We start from the raw sequence: 17190 nt of genomic DNA, 5'->3' as shown, positions 1-17190 counted from the left end.
CTAGGACCAAGGCAGTGTGGCTTTCCTGTGAAATGTTGACAGAATGTTCCAGCTAGTTCACATCTCATACTTTCCTGACTATTTCTTATGGCTTTCTTGATTCTATGTTCAAGATATATGTATGCTTTTAAATTCCTGCATCCCTATTTTGACGCTGGATTTTTCTTTGTATCATCTGCAATTTCTTGCAGAGCTGAAATCACAATCATTAAATAGTGACTTGTTTTTAAGGCATCTGATTAAAAGTTCCACGTAAATTAATGTTTAATGTTAGAAAATGTGTAAATGGCATGTGAAAGTATAATGCACATTGAGAAAATACAAGTTAAAAAAACTTAAGTAACTTTTAAAAGAGATATATTCTTGCTTGCCAATTATAGCCATAGCTTCTAAATCAATGAAATATTATTTTATTTTTAAACATTTAAAAATGAAAAAATCTTCATTTCATAAAGGAAATAAGAGAAATGAGATGTGAAAATGGAGAAATGGAGGAAGGAATATTTTTTTTTTTCTTGGAGGGATAGTCTTTAAATTGTTTTGGGTTCTCATGTAGCAATGAGTAGAAATAGAGACATCAGGAGATCACATAAAACATTCATGCAAATAATTTTGTTTTATTTATACTACTCCCAATTTAGAATGTTATTTCTTTTATCTAGAACAGTCTTGAGCAGTAACATTTTACTAGAAAGAGCAAAAGGTTCTTTTCATTTTGTTTTTTATCTGAATTGCCAGGGGCTATGTTTTAGATGAGTTTTTTTAGATCAAATTTGGTTCTAAACTGGGGGAAGTACTAAAGACTTCCATCGGCTTACACATGCTCAATGGGAAGGAGACCTACTTCCATATTTCTCCTCATGTTTTATAACACATGTTAACAAAAAATCGTGGGGAAGCTCCACACATGTAGTGAGACTGCTGGCATTTTTCAGTGCTACCTGTCTGTTTAGAGAAGTGAAGAGGGAACAGGATGGGTCACCCCAAAATATGCCTCCCTGGCAGAAGGCTTGTTTCAGGCTGATTATGTTTTCAAAATGGCAGACAATAGAGGAGCTCTGCAAGCCATGTAGAAACAGTTCCCTGTTAGAAGAGCACTTTGCGCTTACACAGGATGTTTCCACATGCCTCTCCCACCAGGAAGATGAGAATGACTGAATCTGGACAAGATCCCATCAGTGGGGAAGGTCTGGACGTGCATCTGCAAGACAGTGACTCCTGCATTTACTGAACTTTGCCTGGAAGCCTGACTCTCTAGCACCCCTGACATCTTCTTTAGTCTTTAACAGGAGTTGGTATTTAATTAAGGTGATAGCTTTGGCCATTTGGGGGAATTACTCAGTTTTCCTGGTGTCTGTGTATATACAGTAGGTGCACATATCATTAAACTGCTTTGGTTTTCTTCCTGCTAATCTGTTTTCTATTACATGAGGTCTCAGCCAAGAAGCTAGAAGCTAGAAGGGTGGAGATAAAATTGTTTTTCTTCCCTGACAGTAGTTTCTCTACTATTTTGTTTCCAAGTAAAAATTAATATTTTATAGATCAACACTTTGTAAGCAGTATCTTTTCTCAAAATTGTAACTGAAGCCTTGTGATTTGGCTCCTTGGTGAGTCAGAAACTGTACCACCTAAGTGTTCGCACGAAGAAAACTTTATTTGCAGCAAATAAGGAGATCATAGGCGAATGACTTCCAAAACAATGACTCCCCAAGCAAAGGTGGATACATTCCTTTCATTTAGGGTTTGGTGAATAGGGGATGATAGGGGAGACTTGTCATCATATGTAGAGGTAAGCATGAGGTCACACATGCCTTTGAAAGGAAACCGGCCTATAGATACATTGTATATTGTGGAAATGAGGCTCTTGTTCTTCCTTGGATGGAGATTTTAATATTATAATGAGGTAAATGTGGTCATCAGTCATTCTGAAAGTCATGCTGTGGTCCATCTTCACAGGCATGAATCAAGGATTAAGCTCAAACTGGTCAAGGTGGTCTGGGCCAGCTGGAGGTCTTGTCAGGGCAGGTGCTTGAGGGAAGGGTGGTTTCTGGTTTCCATTTGTCCAAGTTAGGAGATAAGCTGGAAGGAAGAGCTCAAGGGAAAATGTGGCACAAAGGTTGGCAAGTACAAGCAGGTAGGCGCTCAAGGTCAGGTCTTGGAGTCTGGCTGGTGACAATATGAGATAAAATTCTACCCATTCATTCATTGATGGATATTTTGACTGCTGCCAGCCTTTGACCATGGTGAATAGTGCTGCTATGAGCATGTATATAAATATAACTACTTTTTAGAGTTGTACAGCATACAATTTTAAGGAGACGGAAAAAGTAGAATAAGTTTTCAAAATAACTAAATGCTAAGAAAGTAAAGACACTCTAGATTACATCATAATGAATGACAAACCACCACCACCATTATCACAGTAGATGTTCTGGAAAGAGATAACTAAGGTCTTGTGTTTCTTCCATGTATCCTCCTGGCGAACTCTCTTAGATAAATATAAGCAGTATAAAAGAAATGTAATATAATGAAATCACTTCCACTCTTGAACATGGGCTGCACATAGTGGTTTTTTACCCCTGAGAAATGAAAAGGTAAAAAAAGAGAGAGTAAATTGGCAATGGGAAAATCTGATGAACACAACCTCAACCAGGTGATCAAGGTTGAGTCATGTTAATAATATGTACTCTTGCTATAATGTGATGACATGACTCAGGACTTCTACAGTCTTCATCCCCAAAATGCATCACCCCCATCTGATCTTGAGAAAAACATCAAATTCCCCACTGAAGAACACTCTAAAAACACACCTGACTAGTACCCCACATAGTCAAGATAATCAAAAACAAGGGAAGTTGGAGAAGTTTCAGAACCTGAGAAGATGTGATGGCTACATACAGGCGGAGTCCCGGATGGGACCCTGACATGGAGAATGGACCTCAGAAACTAAGGACGTCTCAGAGGTGGGGATCATAGTTAGTAACAATATATCCTCAAAGCAAAAAGTATACCTGGCCAAGCAAAGTAAGGAATACCTTACAGTTTCTATAAGAGGGACACAGAATGCAGTCTGAACTCAAGTCTGAAAGAATGAATAGAGCATTGTTGAGACCCCAGTTGGGAGTTCTCATCACAATATTTTTTTTTTACTTTTTTTTCCCTGTGTCTGTAAGAGATGATGAATGTTATCTAAACTTACTGTAAAATCCTTTCACGTAGGTGAATGTCATTATAATTACATTGTACAGCGTAAACTCATGCCATGCTATATGCCAATTATATCTCAGTAAAACTGGAGAAAACCAAACAAGGGGAAAAAAAACCCAAATCCCTATTGTCTTGGCAATACAATGTCTCATGGAAAAGAGAGGAAGTCGAACAGGTAATTGCCATAATTCTACAAGGACACTCTTCCTAGAAACTATAGCTTTATAGTCCCAAAGAATGAAGAAGCAAAATAAAACAATTATCATCCAGAAGCTCAGAAAACTAGGTTATTTCAGTGACAACAGTGCACTCTCTGAAGACCAGCAGCGCTGGTCTCAAAATACGTGGTAACAGAAAGGCTGTGTGAGCCATTAAGCATTTCTCTGTCAAAAGTTCAGCAGACCTGGCAGGTTTTCTTCTCTTCCCTTTTTTCTCCTTTCATTTTACTTTTTTGAGGATTTGGGTTTTTTTGTTTGTTTGTTGTTATTTGTTTGTTTTTGGATATAACCCAAATTTATCTAAAGTTTCTCTCTTTAAAAAGAAAAAAATATATATTTATGTATGTATTTGAGAGAAAGTGAGCGAGAGAGAGGGAGAAAGAGAAAGCATGAGCTGGGGAGCTACAGAGGCAGAGGGAGAAGCAGGCTCCCCACTGAGCAGGAAGTCTGATGGGACTCCATCCCAGGATGGAGTATATACATATATACATATATATATACATATATACATATACATATATATACATATATACATATACATATACATATTATATGTATCTATAGGCTGGTTTCCTTTCAGAGGCATGTGTGACCTCATGCTTACCTCTACATATGATGCATTTTGGGGACGAAGACTATAGAAGTCCAGAGTCATGTCATCACATTATAGCAAGAGTATATATTATTATTCATGCGGGATCATGACCTGAGCCAAAGGCAGACACCTAACCAACTGAGCCACCCAGATGCCCCTAAAATCTGTTTGCCTTGCTTGAAACATCATAAAAAATCAAAGACAGAGATGGGGGCGGGTAGACGAATCAAGAGCTAACTGTATTTGCTAATTGGCCTTCTCAAAGGAAATGTGGAATTGTGTTTTACTTCAAGGATGGGAGATAGTCCATAACTTGGAGTGAGCCTCCTATGGACCTTAGGCTCCTGTCCTCCCACAGAGAGGGGAGGTGGGCTCTATCTTCTTTTGTGATTTGTTTCAAAAAGACAGCTCCCAGGTCTTTGTGAAGGAGTGCTGGACTATAAAACTGGCAGATGTTTGAGTTGCAGATATATTGCCATTGGAAAAGGCAGAGAAAGTATGGACAGTTACAAGTTTTCTAAAGTAAATCCCCTAAGAGAGGTCAAGGCCTGTAATCGGAAAGAAACCTGTCTACAGTCTACTCAAACTGAAGGGAATGTTGGGTCCATCTCATTGTGTTTTGTGTTTCCTTTCTTTTTTACCCCTCGCAGGACCGTGCACAAAATCTGAATGAGCGACGAACCACCACCACCACCCTCACAGTGGACATTCTGGATGGAGATGACTTGGGTCCCATGTTTCTTCCTTGTGTTCTGGTGCCAAACACACGTGATTGCCGCCCGCTCACTTACCAAGCCGTGATCCCTGAATTGAGAACTCCGGTAAATGTGCTCGCATTCTTTTCCCTTCACTTATGCCTCTTTAACCTCAGTGACAATCTGTTCTCGGAGCTCGAAGACATATTAGATGAGAAGAGTGAACGTTGCTATATTAGTATTGAAAGGTGTTTATGTCTAGAACCATTTTCAAAGAAGGCAAAGTTTGGTCACCATGCATTACTGCATTCTTTACAAAGTCCAAAGTGTGTCGTGAAGCAACCATTCATTGGACACTGATGATTTTGTTTCTCCACCTATACATCATAAATGAGTTCAGTTGCCTTAAATTCACCAAATAAACACACAGTCCTAAGTCAGAAGACATATGGGCCAACAGGGTACTTGGTCAACCTCTTAGCATCCTACGATTTTAGTGGAGGTTGCATTTGGCTGTTTGGAGGTAGAAGCTAATGGATCCCAAATGCAGCTATCTATCCCTTAAAGATGTACTTTAAAGAAGCAGAAAAGTAAGGCATGAATATGTATCTTGTACACTTGATTTTGCCTCTGCCTTGTTTTTGTTTTGGCCTCTTTTTTAAAATTCTAATAGAGCTCTAAGTTGCTGTCAGTCTGGAATTCACACCTCAGACCTGGCTGGGTAATAAATATTTATACCTAAGAATAAAAATTATGAGGCAAATATACTAAAATATCAATTTCTCCTTTAAAAGTAAATTATTATTATTATTCTCTTTTAGAGAAGCCGAATTCATAGGGGGTGAATGTATTTGTGGTGCCCCTAGAAAGCCTTCAATTTTCTGGATGATTAATGTGGCTTATGGTATCAGAATTTGTTGGAAGGTTTTTTTTTTTATAAAGATTTTATTTATTTATTTGACAGAGAGAAATCACAAGTAGATGGAGAGGCAGGCAGAGAGAGAGAGAGGGAAGCAGGCTCCCTGCTGAGCAGAGAGCCCGATGCGGGACTCGATCCCAGGACCCTGAGATCATGACCTGAGCCGAAGGCAGCGGCTTAACCCACTGAGCCATCCAGGCGCCCTGTTGGAAGGTTTTTGATTTTTTTTTTCCCTCAAACATGTAAGAACTGTGGTTTGGAGTATCTTCTCTGTATATGAGAAGTTTCAAGTATATATAAAAAAAAAAATCCTTCTCCTAATTGTAACTGACATAGCATCATATGTACTGCTAAGGGTTCTTCTTATCCAGTATTGCATGCTTGAGCCTTACTTTTGAGACTTCTTAAATCTTAAATGGCCAAGATTCACTGGTCTGTCTTCCAGCATAAATAACAACTGATCTAGTTGGCTTATGTGAAGAAAAAAAGCTGGAGGGAAAAAAAAAAGAATAAATGTTATGATGTACATTTAATGAGGAAAAATATAATCAAATTTTCAGCTCCATGGAGTGATTTTGAAGACAAAAAAAGCTAATGGGTGTAGACAAATAATTGTGGATTACCTAAAGTTATATGTCAGCATAGGATTTTGTGGAATATACCTGTAAGAAGACTATTAATGATAGTGAACATTAATTTTTTTCTTTGGAAGGCATAATTGAAATTATGAGGAAAACTTATTTTAAGTATTCATTTTGAGTTAATTTATGTAGCTGTCATAGCCGTGAGGTCCCTAAGAAGAGGGACATGATGACACAGTGACTGGAGTCGGTGGTTCAGTGTGATAACTCAGACAGTACTTGATAGCCTGAGGGAAGAGGCACAGGTCACTGCCTGACAAGCAGAGGGTATTAACTTTATAAAATACCCCCGAGCATCCGTTCTTCTCTTCCAGATGGCTGACTGAGCATCTCTCTCATTCCCATGCACTGCACCATAGAGATGAGTCCATGCTCCATATTTGGGGGAATAAAAATAAATGATACTAGTGACTAATGGTTATATCCTTGGTTCCGTGTGTCATGAACTGTCCTAAACTCTACAGGGCTATTAACTGCAATTCTGATGGGTCGCTCTTAAGGTCACTTGTGGGACGACATCTCTGAGATATAGAGTTTATGTAACTTTTTTTGTTTTGCAGACTTTTTAAAAAATTTATTTAATTTTACTTTTTTTCAGTGTTCCAAAATTCATTGTTTATGCACCACTCCCAGTGCTCCAACTAAAAAGTAAAAAACTCTTCTTTTAAAATCATGTCTCTTGAATTAAATGCTATGCTATAAAATCCAGAATGATCAGACTATGCTCCATCATCCCTTTTACCAGGTTGACCCTTTCTTTAACATTCTGTGAGGTGGATAATTTTAATTTTATGTATTTAAATAATCATGGCCAATATTTATTCGATAAGGGGTGTATTTTTATTGTCACATAGAAAAAGCTAAATATATTTACTTGCAAAACTCGGCACCTGTTCTTATTATTAACCACTGCATAAGACAATCACCGAAACTCAGTGGCTTCCAATGACAGTTTTTTTTATTTAAGATTTTCATTTATTTACTTGACAGAGAGTTATATATAGAGAGATCACAAGTAGGCAGAGAAGCAGGCAGAGGGAGAGGGAGAAGTAGGCTCTCTGCTGAGCAGGGAACCCGATGCAGGACTTGATTCTAGGACCCTGGGATCGTGACCTGAGCCAAAGGCAGCCACTTAACTGACTGAACCACCCAGGCACCCTGCAATGATAGTTTTTAAAATTTGCTCATGAAATTTGCAGTTTGGGCAGGCTTGAGGGACCGTCTCATCTCAGCCTTACAGAGCATCAGCTGAGGATCATTACCTGTGGCCTGGGTACCAGTATTAGAATTGTTCACTTAGCATTCTGACTGTTGGCGGGAGCCTATCCAGGACTATGATAGCTGGAGCTTCATTCTCCCTCCCCACGGGTCTCCCTTGGGCTGTTGGGGCTTCTCACACTGAGGCACTGAGTTCAAGAACGAGCTTCCCAAGGGAATGAGGCAGAATTTGCAAGAATTAGCCTTATAGTCTACAGTGTCCCTTTTGTTGTAGTTAAACCTCAGCCAGATTCAAAGACTAACAGTAGGTACCATCTCCTGATGGGAAGAATGTAGAAGTCACATTGTAAGAACATCTGGGGATGGAATTCTTACTGTGGCAATTGTTGGAAAATGAAATCTCCCATGGTGTGGTCATCAAGTTTCCTGGCTCTTTTCTGCATATGTCGCTTTGGAGCCCCCTGATTCACGAGGGTTCAGAACTACAACCAGTTTTTGAGTTTCACATTCAAATTGCTGTGTTTATGTCTGTCCTTTACATTTTAAAAAAAATATCCTTTCTTAAAAGATTCCTTTACATATTTTTGCTAAAATTTCTAGAAATTTCAATAAATAAAATCTTGCTATTCAGAGCGAAAGAACTAACCATTTCTGTCAGCTAAACAAGACATGATGACTATAATTACATACTTGCTGATCCTTTTCTGAACTAATTCTTCAAATTTTGAAAGCTTTGACACCTGCTCACCTTCTGTGTTGATGTGAAATTTTCCACCAATTACCTCAGTGGTATTCTTGACTTGAAAAACCATTCTTAGTTCCACCACAATGCATGCAGAATTTATCAGCTCAGAAAAACTTTAAAAGGAAATCTGGTACATTGTTTAACTCATGAACCAGAATATAATAAAAATAAAAATTGACTATTTATTGAAATACAAATAATTGTGTGTTTATAGAGAAACTTAGTAAATGTTCTGTATGTTTTTCTACAACAGAAAATGGTCTTCAGCAAAAATTCATGTCTTCACAAGCATTAAGATTAATATTATATTGAATATGTAAATACATAGATCTGATATCTCTGGGGAACTAAAGCAATTTGTAGTTCTGTGATAATTATTATTCATTTATTAATTTGATAAGTACATCCTGGCCCCTGATATATGTTTAACTCTGTGCTAATTGAGGACGTAAGTAGGATGAGATTCTTTTCCAATATTGCGTAAATTTATTCTGACTGTGAACTTATTATTATGCCTCTCTGGTTGAAGTTTCCTGATGTTATGGAAAATGCTGATAGATTCTGGAGAGTTCAGAACCCATAGTTCTATTTTCTCCATTTTCTATTGAAGCTCAAAGACCCAAAAAAAAAAAAAAAAATGCTCACATTTTTTTTTTTCTTTCATGATTGAACAATCTTGTTTGTTTGGTTGGTTGGTATTTTGCTGAGTGATTTGTCTCTGGAGAGAAACACTGTAGTATTAAGATGATAATATTGACATATTATCTGTCAATATCTGTTACCTAGATATACCTCCCTTTACTTAGTGCTTGCCAGAAAGGTCATCTAGGCGCTGGGATCCATGCTCCAATGAGCTCTTTTCACCCCTGTTGAGTTGGATCCCAGGACTGTCTCCCCACATGCACCTGTATATAATTGCCTCAAAGAACTGTGGTTTTCATATAACTGTCAAAGACAGCTCCCCTATTGTATGTATGGTCTCTCCCCTGCCAGGGAAGCTTTCCCAGTTATTATGGAAGTGGCACTGATTGCAGTGATGTACAACTTTGATCATTTCCTCTTAACTCATGCTCATTGAACAATCCCGGACCGTCTTCCTGTCCTCTTTTATGAAACTACTGGTTCTTCTCCTCCCCTCCATGGCCCTGAGTTTCTCCTTCTACATCTTTCATGGCTTGTTTTTTGTTTTAGCTTTTTTTTTTTCCCCCTAAATATCTCTGCTTGAATTTTTACTTACATATTTGTTTAATCAATTTTTTGCTTATTCTTAAATATTGATGATTTTCCAGACTTCTGTTCTTTTAAAATTTCTTTACACTATAATTTTCACTAAGATCCATCAAACCATCAATACCAAGGGGTTCTCGTTTTCTTCAAATAGGAATGATCTGTGTGTTGTGGAAGTGTTTTCTCACTTGGAATCTTTCCTGACCTCCAACCTTGCATTTCTCACTTTTTTAGATGTTTTTGCATGTGTTTTCTGCAGATGCCTCATTATTCTTTCTAATGTGTTCATTCGTCTCTTGTCCACCTCCTGTTATCCTAGAGGTCAATGTGGATTCGGACCTTGACTTCACTGACCCCTACTCCAAACTCGATCCCTTCTGCACTGTCTGTGAGATGTTATTCACATATGTGTGATGCCCAGTTCCACTGCCAAAATATGCATTTAAAGACATAGTCCCCAGGCACCTGGGTGGCTCAGTCAGTTAAGCTGCTGATTCTTGGTTTTGACTTAAGTCATGATCTCCGGGTCCTAGGATCAAGCCCCAAATGGGGCTTTGTGCTCAGTATGGAGTCTGCTTGAGATTCTCTCTCTCTTTCTCTCTCTCTCCCTCTCTCTCCTTCTGATTCTCCCCTGACTCACATGCTCATTCTATCTCTAAATGAATAAATAAAATCTTAAAAAAATACATACTCTCAGCTCTAGACTCCAGAACATCATCTTTGTTTTTGAAATATAATTCTGATCTGATCATTCACATCCCATCATATACCAAAAAATTTAGCATGTCACTCAGTCATTTTTTTTTAATATTTTGTTTATTTATTTGACAGACAGAGATCACAAGCAGGCAGAGAGGCAGGCAGAGAGAGAGGAGGAAACAGGCTCCCCACTGAGCAGAGAGCCCAAAGCGGGACTTGATCCCAGGACCCTGGGATCAGACCTGAGCTGAAGGCAGAGGCTTTAACCCACTGAGCCACCCAGGTTTATTTTTTATAAACATATATTTTTATCCCCAGGGGTACAGGTCTGTGAATCACCAGGTTTACACACTTCACAGCACTCACCAAATCACATACCCTCCCCAATGTCCATAATCCCACCCCCTTCTCCCAAACCCCCTCCCCCCAGCAACCCTCAGTTTGTTTTGTGAGATTAAGAGTCACTTATGGTTTGTCTCCCTCCCAATCCCATCTTGTTTCATTGATTCTTCTTCTACCCACTTAAGCCTCCATGTTGCATCACCACTTCCTCATATCAGGGAGATCATATGATAGTTGTCTTTCTCTGCTTGACTTATTTCGCTAAGCATGATACGCTCTAGTTCCATCCATGTTGTCGCAAATGGCAAGATTTCATTTCTTTTGATGGCTGCATAGTATTCCATTGTGTATATATACCACATCTTCTTGATCCATTCATCTGTTGATGGACATCTAGGTTCTTTCCATAGTTTGGCTATTGTGGACATTGCTGCTATAAACATTCGGGTGCATGTGCCCCTTTGGATCACTACATTTGTATCTTTAGGGTAAATACCCAATAGTGCAATTGCTGGGTCATAGGGCAGTTCTATTTTCAACATTTTGAGGAACCTCCATGCTGCTTTCCAGAGTGGCTGCACCAGCTTGCATTCCCACCAACAGTGTAGGAGGGTTCCCCTTTCTCCGCATCCTCGCCAGCATCTGTCATTTCCTGACTTGTTGATTTTAGCCATTCTGACTGGTGTGAGGTGATATCTCATTGTGGTTTTGATTTGTATTTCCCTGATGCCGAGTGATATGGAGCACTTTTTCATGTGTCTGTTGGCCATCTGGATGTCTTCTTTGCAGAAATGTCTGTTCATGTCCTCTGCCCATTTCTTGATTGGATTATTTGTTCTTTGGGTGTTGAGTTTGCTAAGTTCTTTATAGATTCTGGACACTAGTCCTTTATCTGATATGTCGTTTGCAAATATCTTCTCCCATTCTGTCAGTTGTCTTTTGATTTTGTTAACTGTTTCCTTTGCTGTGCAAAAGTTTTTGATCTTGATGTAATCCCAATAGTTCATTTTTGCCCTTGCTTCCCTTGCTTTGGCATTGTTCCTAGGAAGATGTTGCTGCGGCTGAGGTCGAAGAGGTTGCTGCCTGTGTTCTCCTCAAGGATTTTGATGGATTCCTTTCGCACATTGAGGTCCTTGATCCATTTTGAGTCTATTTTTGTGTGTGGTGTAAGGAAATGGTCCAATTTCATTTTTCTGCATGTGGCTGTCCAATTTTCCCAGTACCATTAATTGAAGAGGCTGTCTTTTTTCCATTGGACATTCTTTCCTGCTTTGTCGAAGATGAGTTGACCATAGAGTTGAGGGTCTATTTCTGGGCTCTCTATTCTGTTCCATTGATCTATGTGTCTGTTTTTGTGCCAGTACCATGCTGTCTTGATGATGACAGCTTTGTAATAGAGCTTGAAGTCCGGAATTGTGATGCCACCAACGGTGGCTTTCTTTTTCAATATCCCTTTGGCTATTCGAGGTCTTTTCTGGTTCCATATAAATTTTAGCATTATTTGTTCCATTTCTTTGAAAAAGATGGATGGTACTTTGATAGGAATTGCATTAAATGTGTAGATTGCTTTAGGTAGCATAGACATTTTCACAATATTTATTCTTCCAATCCAGGAGCATGGAACATTTTTCCATTTCTTTGTGTCTTCCTTAATTTCTTTCATGAGTACTTTATAGTTTTCTGAGTATAGATTCTGTGCCTCTTTGGTTAGGTTTATTCCTCGGTATCTTATGGTTTTGGGTGCAATTGTAAATGGGATTGACTCCTTAATTTCTCTTTCTTCTGTCTTGCTGTTGGTGTAGAAAAATGCAATTGATTTCTGTGCATTGATTTTATATCCTGACACTTTACTGAATTCCTGCATAAGTTCTAGCAGTTTTGGAGTGGAGTCTTTTGGGTTTTCCATATATAGTATCATATCATCTGCAAAGAGTGATAATTTGACTTCTTCTGTGCCGATTTGGATGCCTTTAATTTCCTTTTGTTGTCTGATTGCTGAGGCTAGGAACTCTAGTACTATGTTGAATAGCAGTGGTGATAATGGACATCCCTGCCGTGTTCCTGACCTTAGCGGAAAAGCTTTCAGTTATTCTCCATTGAGAATGATATTTGCGGTGGGTTTTTCATAGATGGCTTTGATGATATTGAGGTATGTGCCCTCTATACCTACACTGTGAAGAGTTTTGATCAGGAAGGGATGCTGTACTTTGTCAAATGCTTTTTCAGCATCTATTGAGAGTATCATATGGTTCTTGTTCTTTCTTTTATTGATGTGTTGTATCACATTGACTGATTTGCGGATGTTGAACCAACCTTGCAGCCCTGGAATAAATCCCACTTGGTCGTGGTGAATAATCTTTTTAATGTACTGTTGAATCCTATTGGCTAGTATTTTGTTGAGTATTTTCGCATCTGTGTTCATCAAGGATATTGGTCTATAGCTCTCTTTTTTGGTGGGATCCTTGTCTGGTTTTGGGATCAAGGTGATGACTCAGTCATTTTATATCAGACCATGTTCCAGTCTCATCTCTTGTAACTTGCCTACTGCAACCTACCTAATAATGCAGAGCTTTGAGTCTGCACTTGAGCTTCTCTGAGAACTCCCCCCTCCACTTTGTTCCGTACATTAATTTGTTACTCAAGGTTCATCTCAGTAAACCCAATGTGATGGGCTTCCAGGTTAAGCTTCTCCAGGTCCCGTGTACACCTGTTGAAGTGCTGAAACTTCTCATGTCCTAGAGTTGTTTGTCTGTTTCCCTCCTACATGACTGTGCGTTCTGTAATTTCCTATTTGTCGTTACACCTCAATGTGCCAAGCACCTGCTTCTCATAGTGAGTGTTCAGTAAATGTCCGATTGGACTAATCTATCAATGAAAACTTTGAGAAATACATACTGTCACTGAGATACTGAATTTAAATACAAATAATGGCTTCTTTCTTCTTATTTGCAATAACAGTGTTTTGATCACAAATATGCATATGTGTTTTATATATGTAGATGATATATAATTTGTGTGTGTTTAATTATCTTAGGAAATATTATCCAAATATTAGCCATGGCACATAAAAGTTTTTCTTATACTTACGTTGTTTTCAAATGTGAATAGAGAGGCAAGGACTGCCATAATTGGTCATTATCTGTCCAGGCAGAGTCTAATAGGTACTGTAAGTAAAGTAAGCCTATTTCCCTATTGCCAGAAAGAGTTTGGCTTTTAATTGTCCCAGCACATTGTTTGTAACACTCCGTCTCTTTGCAGCAATATCCCAAATATTAAGTGATATCTTCTCTTGTCTTTAGGCCAGTTACTTCAAAATGTGTTCTCTGGAGCTCTTTGGTTGAGGGGACAGTGAGATATAATACACGTAGAGTGAACGTCTGCACCGTCTACCATACCCTGGCCAGCAGCTGCAAATGATCCAACGAGCTTCAGGTTCACATGGGGAAGCACAAGCTAAAAGCCAAACACACAAACAAATGCTAGAATTTAGCAAAGGTTGTGTAGATGAAGATGTCATATTGTGATAATTCTGAAGGTGGGATGTGAAATAATAAGTGAGGTGAAGAATCATTTGTTCTTTTCCTCATTGGTCAAAATTTACATTGAATAAGTTTGAGTGTTATTTCCATTTATAAAACACGTGAAGATATTTTCCAGTATTTGGAACAATTAAAGAATGAAGAACAAGAGGGACTGAGTTTATTACTATTAGTTAAAGGGAAAAAAGTCACTGTCCTCAGTAAAATAGAATTTTTTAAAAAATGTTTTCTTGTTCAAGGGTCTGTTCCAATATTATTTTAAATTAACATGGAAGATGTGTTTTCTTATGAAAAGATATAAAGAAAGGAGAGCATCATGCAACTTGGACATGATGTCTGTGACTTTATGAGCATGTCTGGAACTCTGATGGGGAGTTGACAGAGGTGCTCGCTATCACAATGTAAGACAGGTTTGTGAGAACTTGGAATGCAACCTGAACCCTGTGTGATCTTGCAGAGTTTCCTTAATATCACTCAACTGTAGTTTGAATTTTTCCTCTCTAAAGCAGTTAAGAAAATCTAATTTATGGGATTTTTTGTGTTCTAGGAAGAAAGATTCATGCATCATCCTTAAGTTGTTCTAACCAACTGTGGGGACTTAGTAGCTATTGATAATTTTTTAAAGATTTTATTTATTTATTTATTTGAGAGAGATCACAAGTTGTGGGGGAAGAATAGAAAGAAAAGCAGACTCTTCACTGAGCAGGGAGACCGAAGAAGGGCTCGATCCCAGAACTCTGGATCATGACCTGAGTTGAAGGCAGATGCTTAACAACTGAGCTATGCAGGCACCAGAGCTGTTGATATTATTATCATTGCCCTGGAGTTCCTTCACCTGGCTGGGTCTTCACTCAGAGGCTTGTGGGAATAAGTAGCTAATTCACACTAGTTGTTAAATGCCTAGGTGTTTTTAAGTGAAATTCCAGCTTTAGAAACTGAGTTGTGTATGTTCTGACTGTGGTATTTGTAATTAATTCAGTATGGTCCTTTAAAAAAAAAAATCCAGTACTTTTATTGAGAAGAACAGTAGGTCCATTTTTTAAATAAATGGATTTGGCACAGTCACTGCTTGTGCTGAATTAATTATGCTATATATTATTGCTTTGGGAAGAGGCAACAGCTGATGCAAAATGGCACAAGGTAATTCTGCGAGCCAAAAATATATCAATGGATCAAATTGTAAATGTGTGCCAGGAAAGCAAGTATCCTGCTCTTTCCTTTTCTATGAACACAAAAGCAATGGATTTCAGTAAAGTTTCTCACATTGTCCCATGAAAACCTTCTGTTCAGCAGAGATGCCCCTGGAACTTATATTGCCAGTAAACCTGAACTTCCACTCTGTATAATATTTAAAATTCTGCTATAGTCCCACTTGGTAATTTGGACATTTTTTCATTGTTTATTTCAATTCAAAAAGGATTGGTTGCTAATTGTAAGTTATGAGGAAAAATTTTTTTTTAATTCTACAAATTAAACATTGGAACCCATCAGTCCTCAAAGACTGATTTCCAGGATCTCCATTAGTAGTTTGATGCATGCCTTTGCAAATATCTGGAGCCTGTTGGAGGCAGTTTGAGTTTGTGGATTGTTGTTGTTGTTTGGTTTTTGTTTTGTTTTGTTTTTCAGACAAACCAAATGACTCTGACCTATAGAAAAGTGAAGTTAGTGGGTTTCACTGGGGCCTCCCCAAATTACCTGATTGGTTGTTTAAATGGTTCTTTTTTTTTTTTTAAGATTTTATTTATTTATTTGACAGACAGAGATCACAAGTAGGCAGAGATGCTAGCAGAGAGAGAGAGAGGAAGAAGCAGGCTCCCCGCCGAACAGAAAACCTGATGCGGGCTTCGATCCCAGGACCCTGAGACCATGACCTGAGCTGAAGGCAGAGGCCCCAACCCACCAAGCCACACAGGCACCCCTAAATGGTTCTTAATAGATATTGGAAAGCACAAGACACAACTGTGTGTTGTGTGTAGAGGGGCAGGATCATATGGTCTTGGTGTGACTAGGGGACAGGATGTACTACTCTGATCCCTTACTCAGATACATAGTCATCTGAGTAGGAGAGACAGCATCTGCTTGACCTAACTTGAACCACATGTTCACTGTCTAGAAGGGATAGAGCCTGTGATGGTTACTTTTATGTGCTAACTTGTCTCAGCCATGCAACCCAGATATTTGGTGAAATATGTCTGGATGTTGCTTCCAAGGCATTTTCCACATGGGATGAACATTTAAATTAGTAGACTTTGAGTAAAACAGATTATTCTCTATAATATGGGTGGGTCTCATCTAATCAGATGAAGGCCTTAAGATTAAAGACTACCTTTCCCCAAAGAGGAGGGAATTTTGCCAGCAGATTGTCTTTGGTCTCAAACTGATATCTGTTCCCTGGCTCTCTAGCCGGCTGACTTCCAGCAGATTTTGGTCTTGGCAGCTTCCATAGTTGTGGTATGAGCCCATTGCTTAAAATGAATCTCAATCTCTGTCTCTATAAGAAGATATATAGATAAAATAGATTGACACAGATGATGTATAATCTCTATCTCTCTCTCACTGTCTTTCTGGAGAGTAGTAAACACAATATCCTATTCTGTCTGTTCTGTTTCCCTGAACAGCCCTAATAGAAAGCCCCTGATGAAACTGTCTGATAGCAAAGAAACTTTCTCCAAGAAGACAGAGATACTATTGAGAAGGGGAAATGGATCCTGGATAGCTGAAAACCCACAGATGTAAGGCAAATATACAATCAAGCCATCACAAATTCTTGCCTACGGTCCAGAATGATATTTTTTTTTAAAAGATTTCATTTATTTATTTGACAGACAGAGATCACAAGCAGGCAGAGAGGCAGGCAGAGAGAGAGAGAGGAAGAAGCAGGCTCCCTGCCAAGCAGAAAGCCCGATGCGGGACTCGATCCCAGGACCCCGAGATCATGACCCGAGCCCAAGGCAGTGGCTTAACCCACTGAGCCACCCAGGCGTCCCCAGAATGATATTTTTAAAAAGACATCAGATGATGTCGCTCCCCTGCTCTGATGCTATGATATATTTTCACTAAAAGATTGTATCTGAGTGTCTTCCTATAATGCTTATTATGGTCCTGCCAGTCATTTGTCACTGACTGTTTGGACTAAATCCTTGTG

General features: G+C 38.8%; 1 protein-coding gene across 1 annotated transcript in view; it reads left to right on the top strand.

The window, feature by feature from the left end:
* PCDH15 (protocadherin related 15) overlaps window positions 1–17190 on the top strand; it is a 1700294-nt gene that overhangs the window by 1275100 nt on the left and 408004 nt on the right. The window contains exon 12 of the mRNA XM_082719991.1: window positions 4671–4841. Coding sequence (XP_082576117.1) covers window positions 4671–4841 — 171 coding nt within the window. The remainder of the gene's footprint in view (window positions 1–4670; window positions 4842–17190) is intronic.

The sequence above is a fragment of the Mustela nivalis genome (assembly GCF_964662115.1).
Source record: "Mustela nivalis genome assembly, chromosome: 2".
Lineage (NCBI taxonomy): Eukaryota > Metazoa > Chordata > Mammalia > Carnivora > Mustelidae > Mustela > Mustela nivalis.
This window is presented reverse-complemented; position numbering and strand designations above follow the sequence as displayed.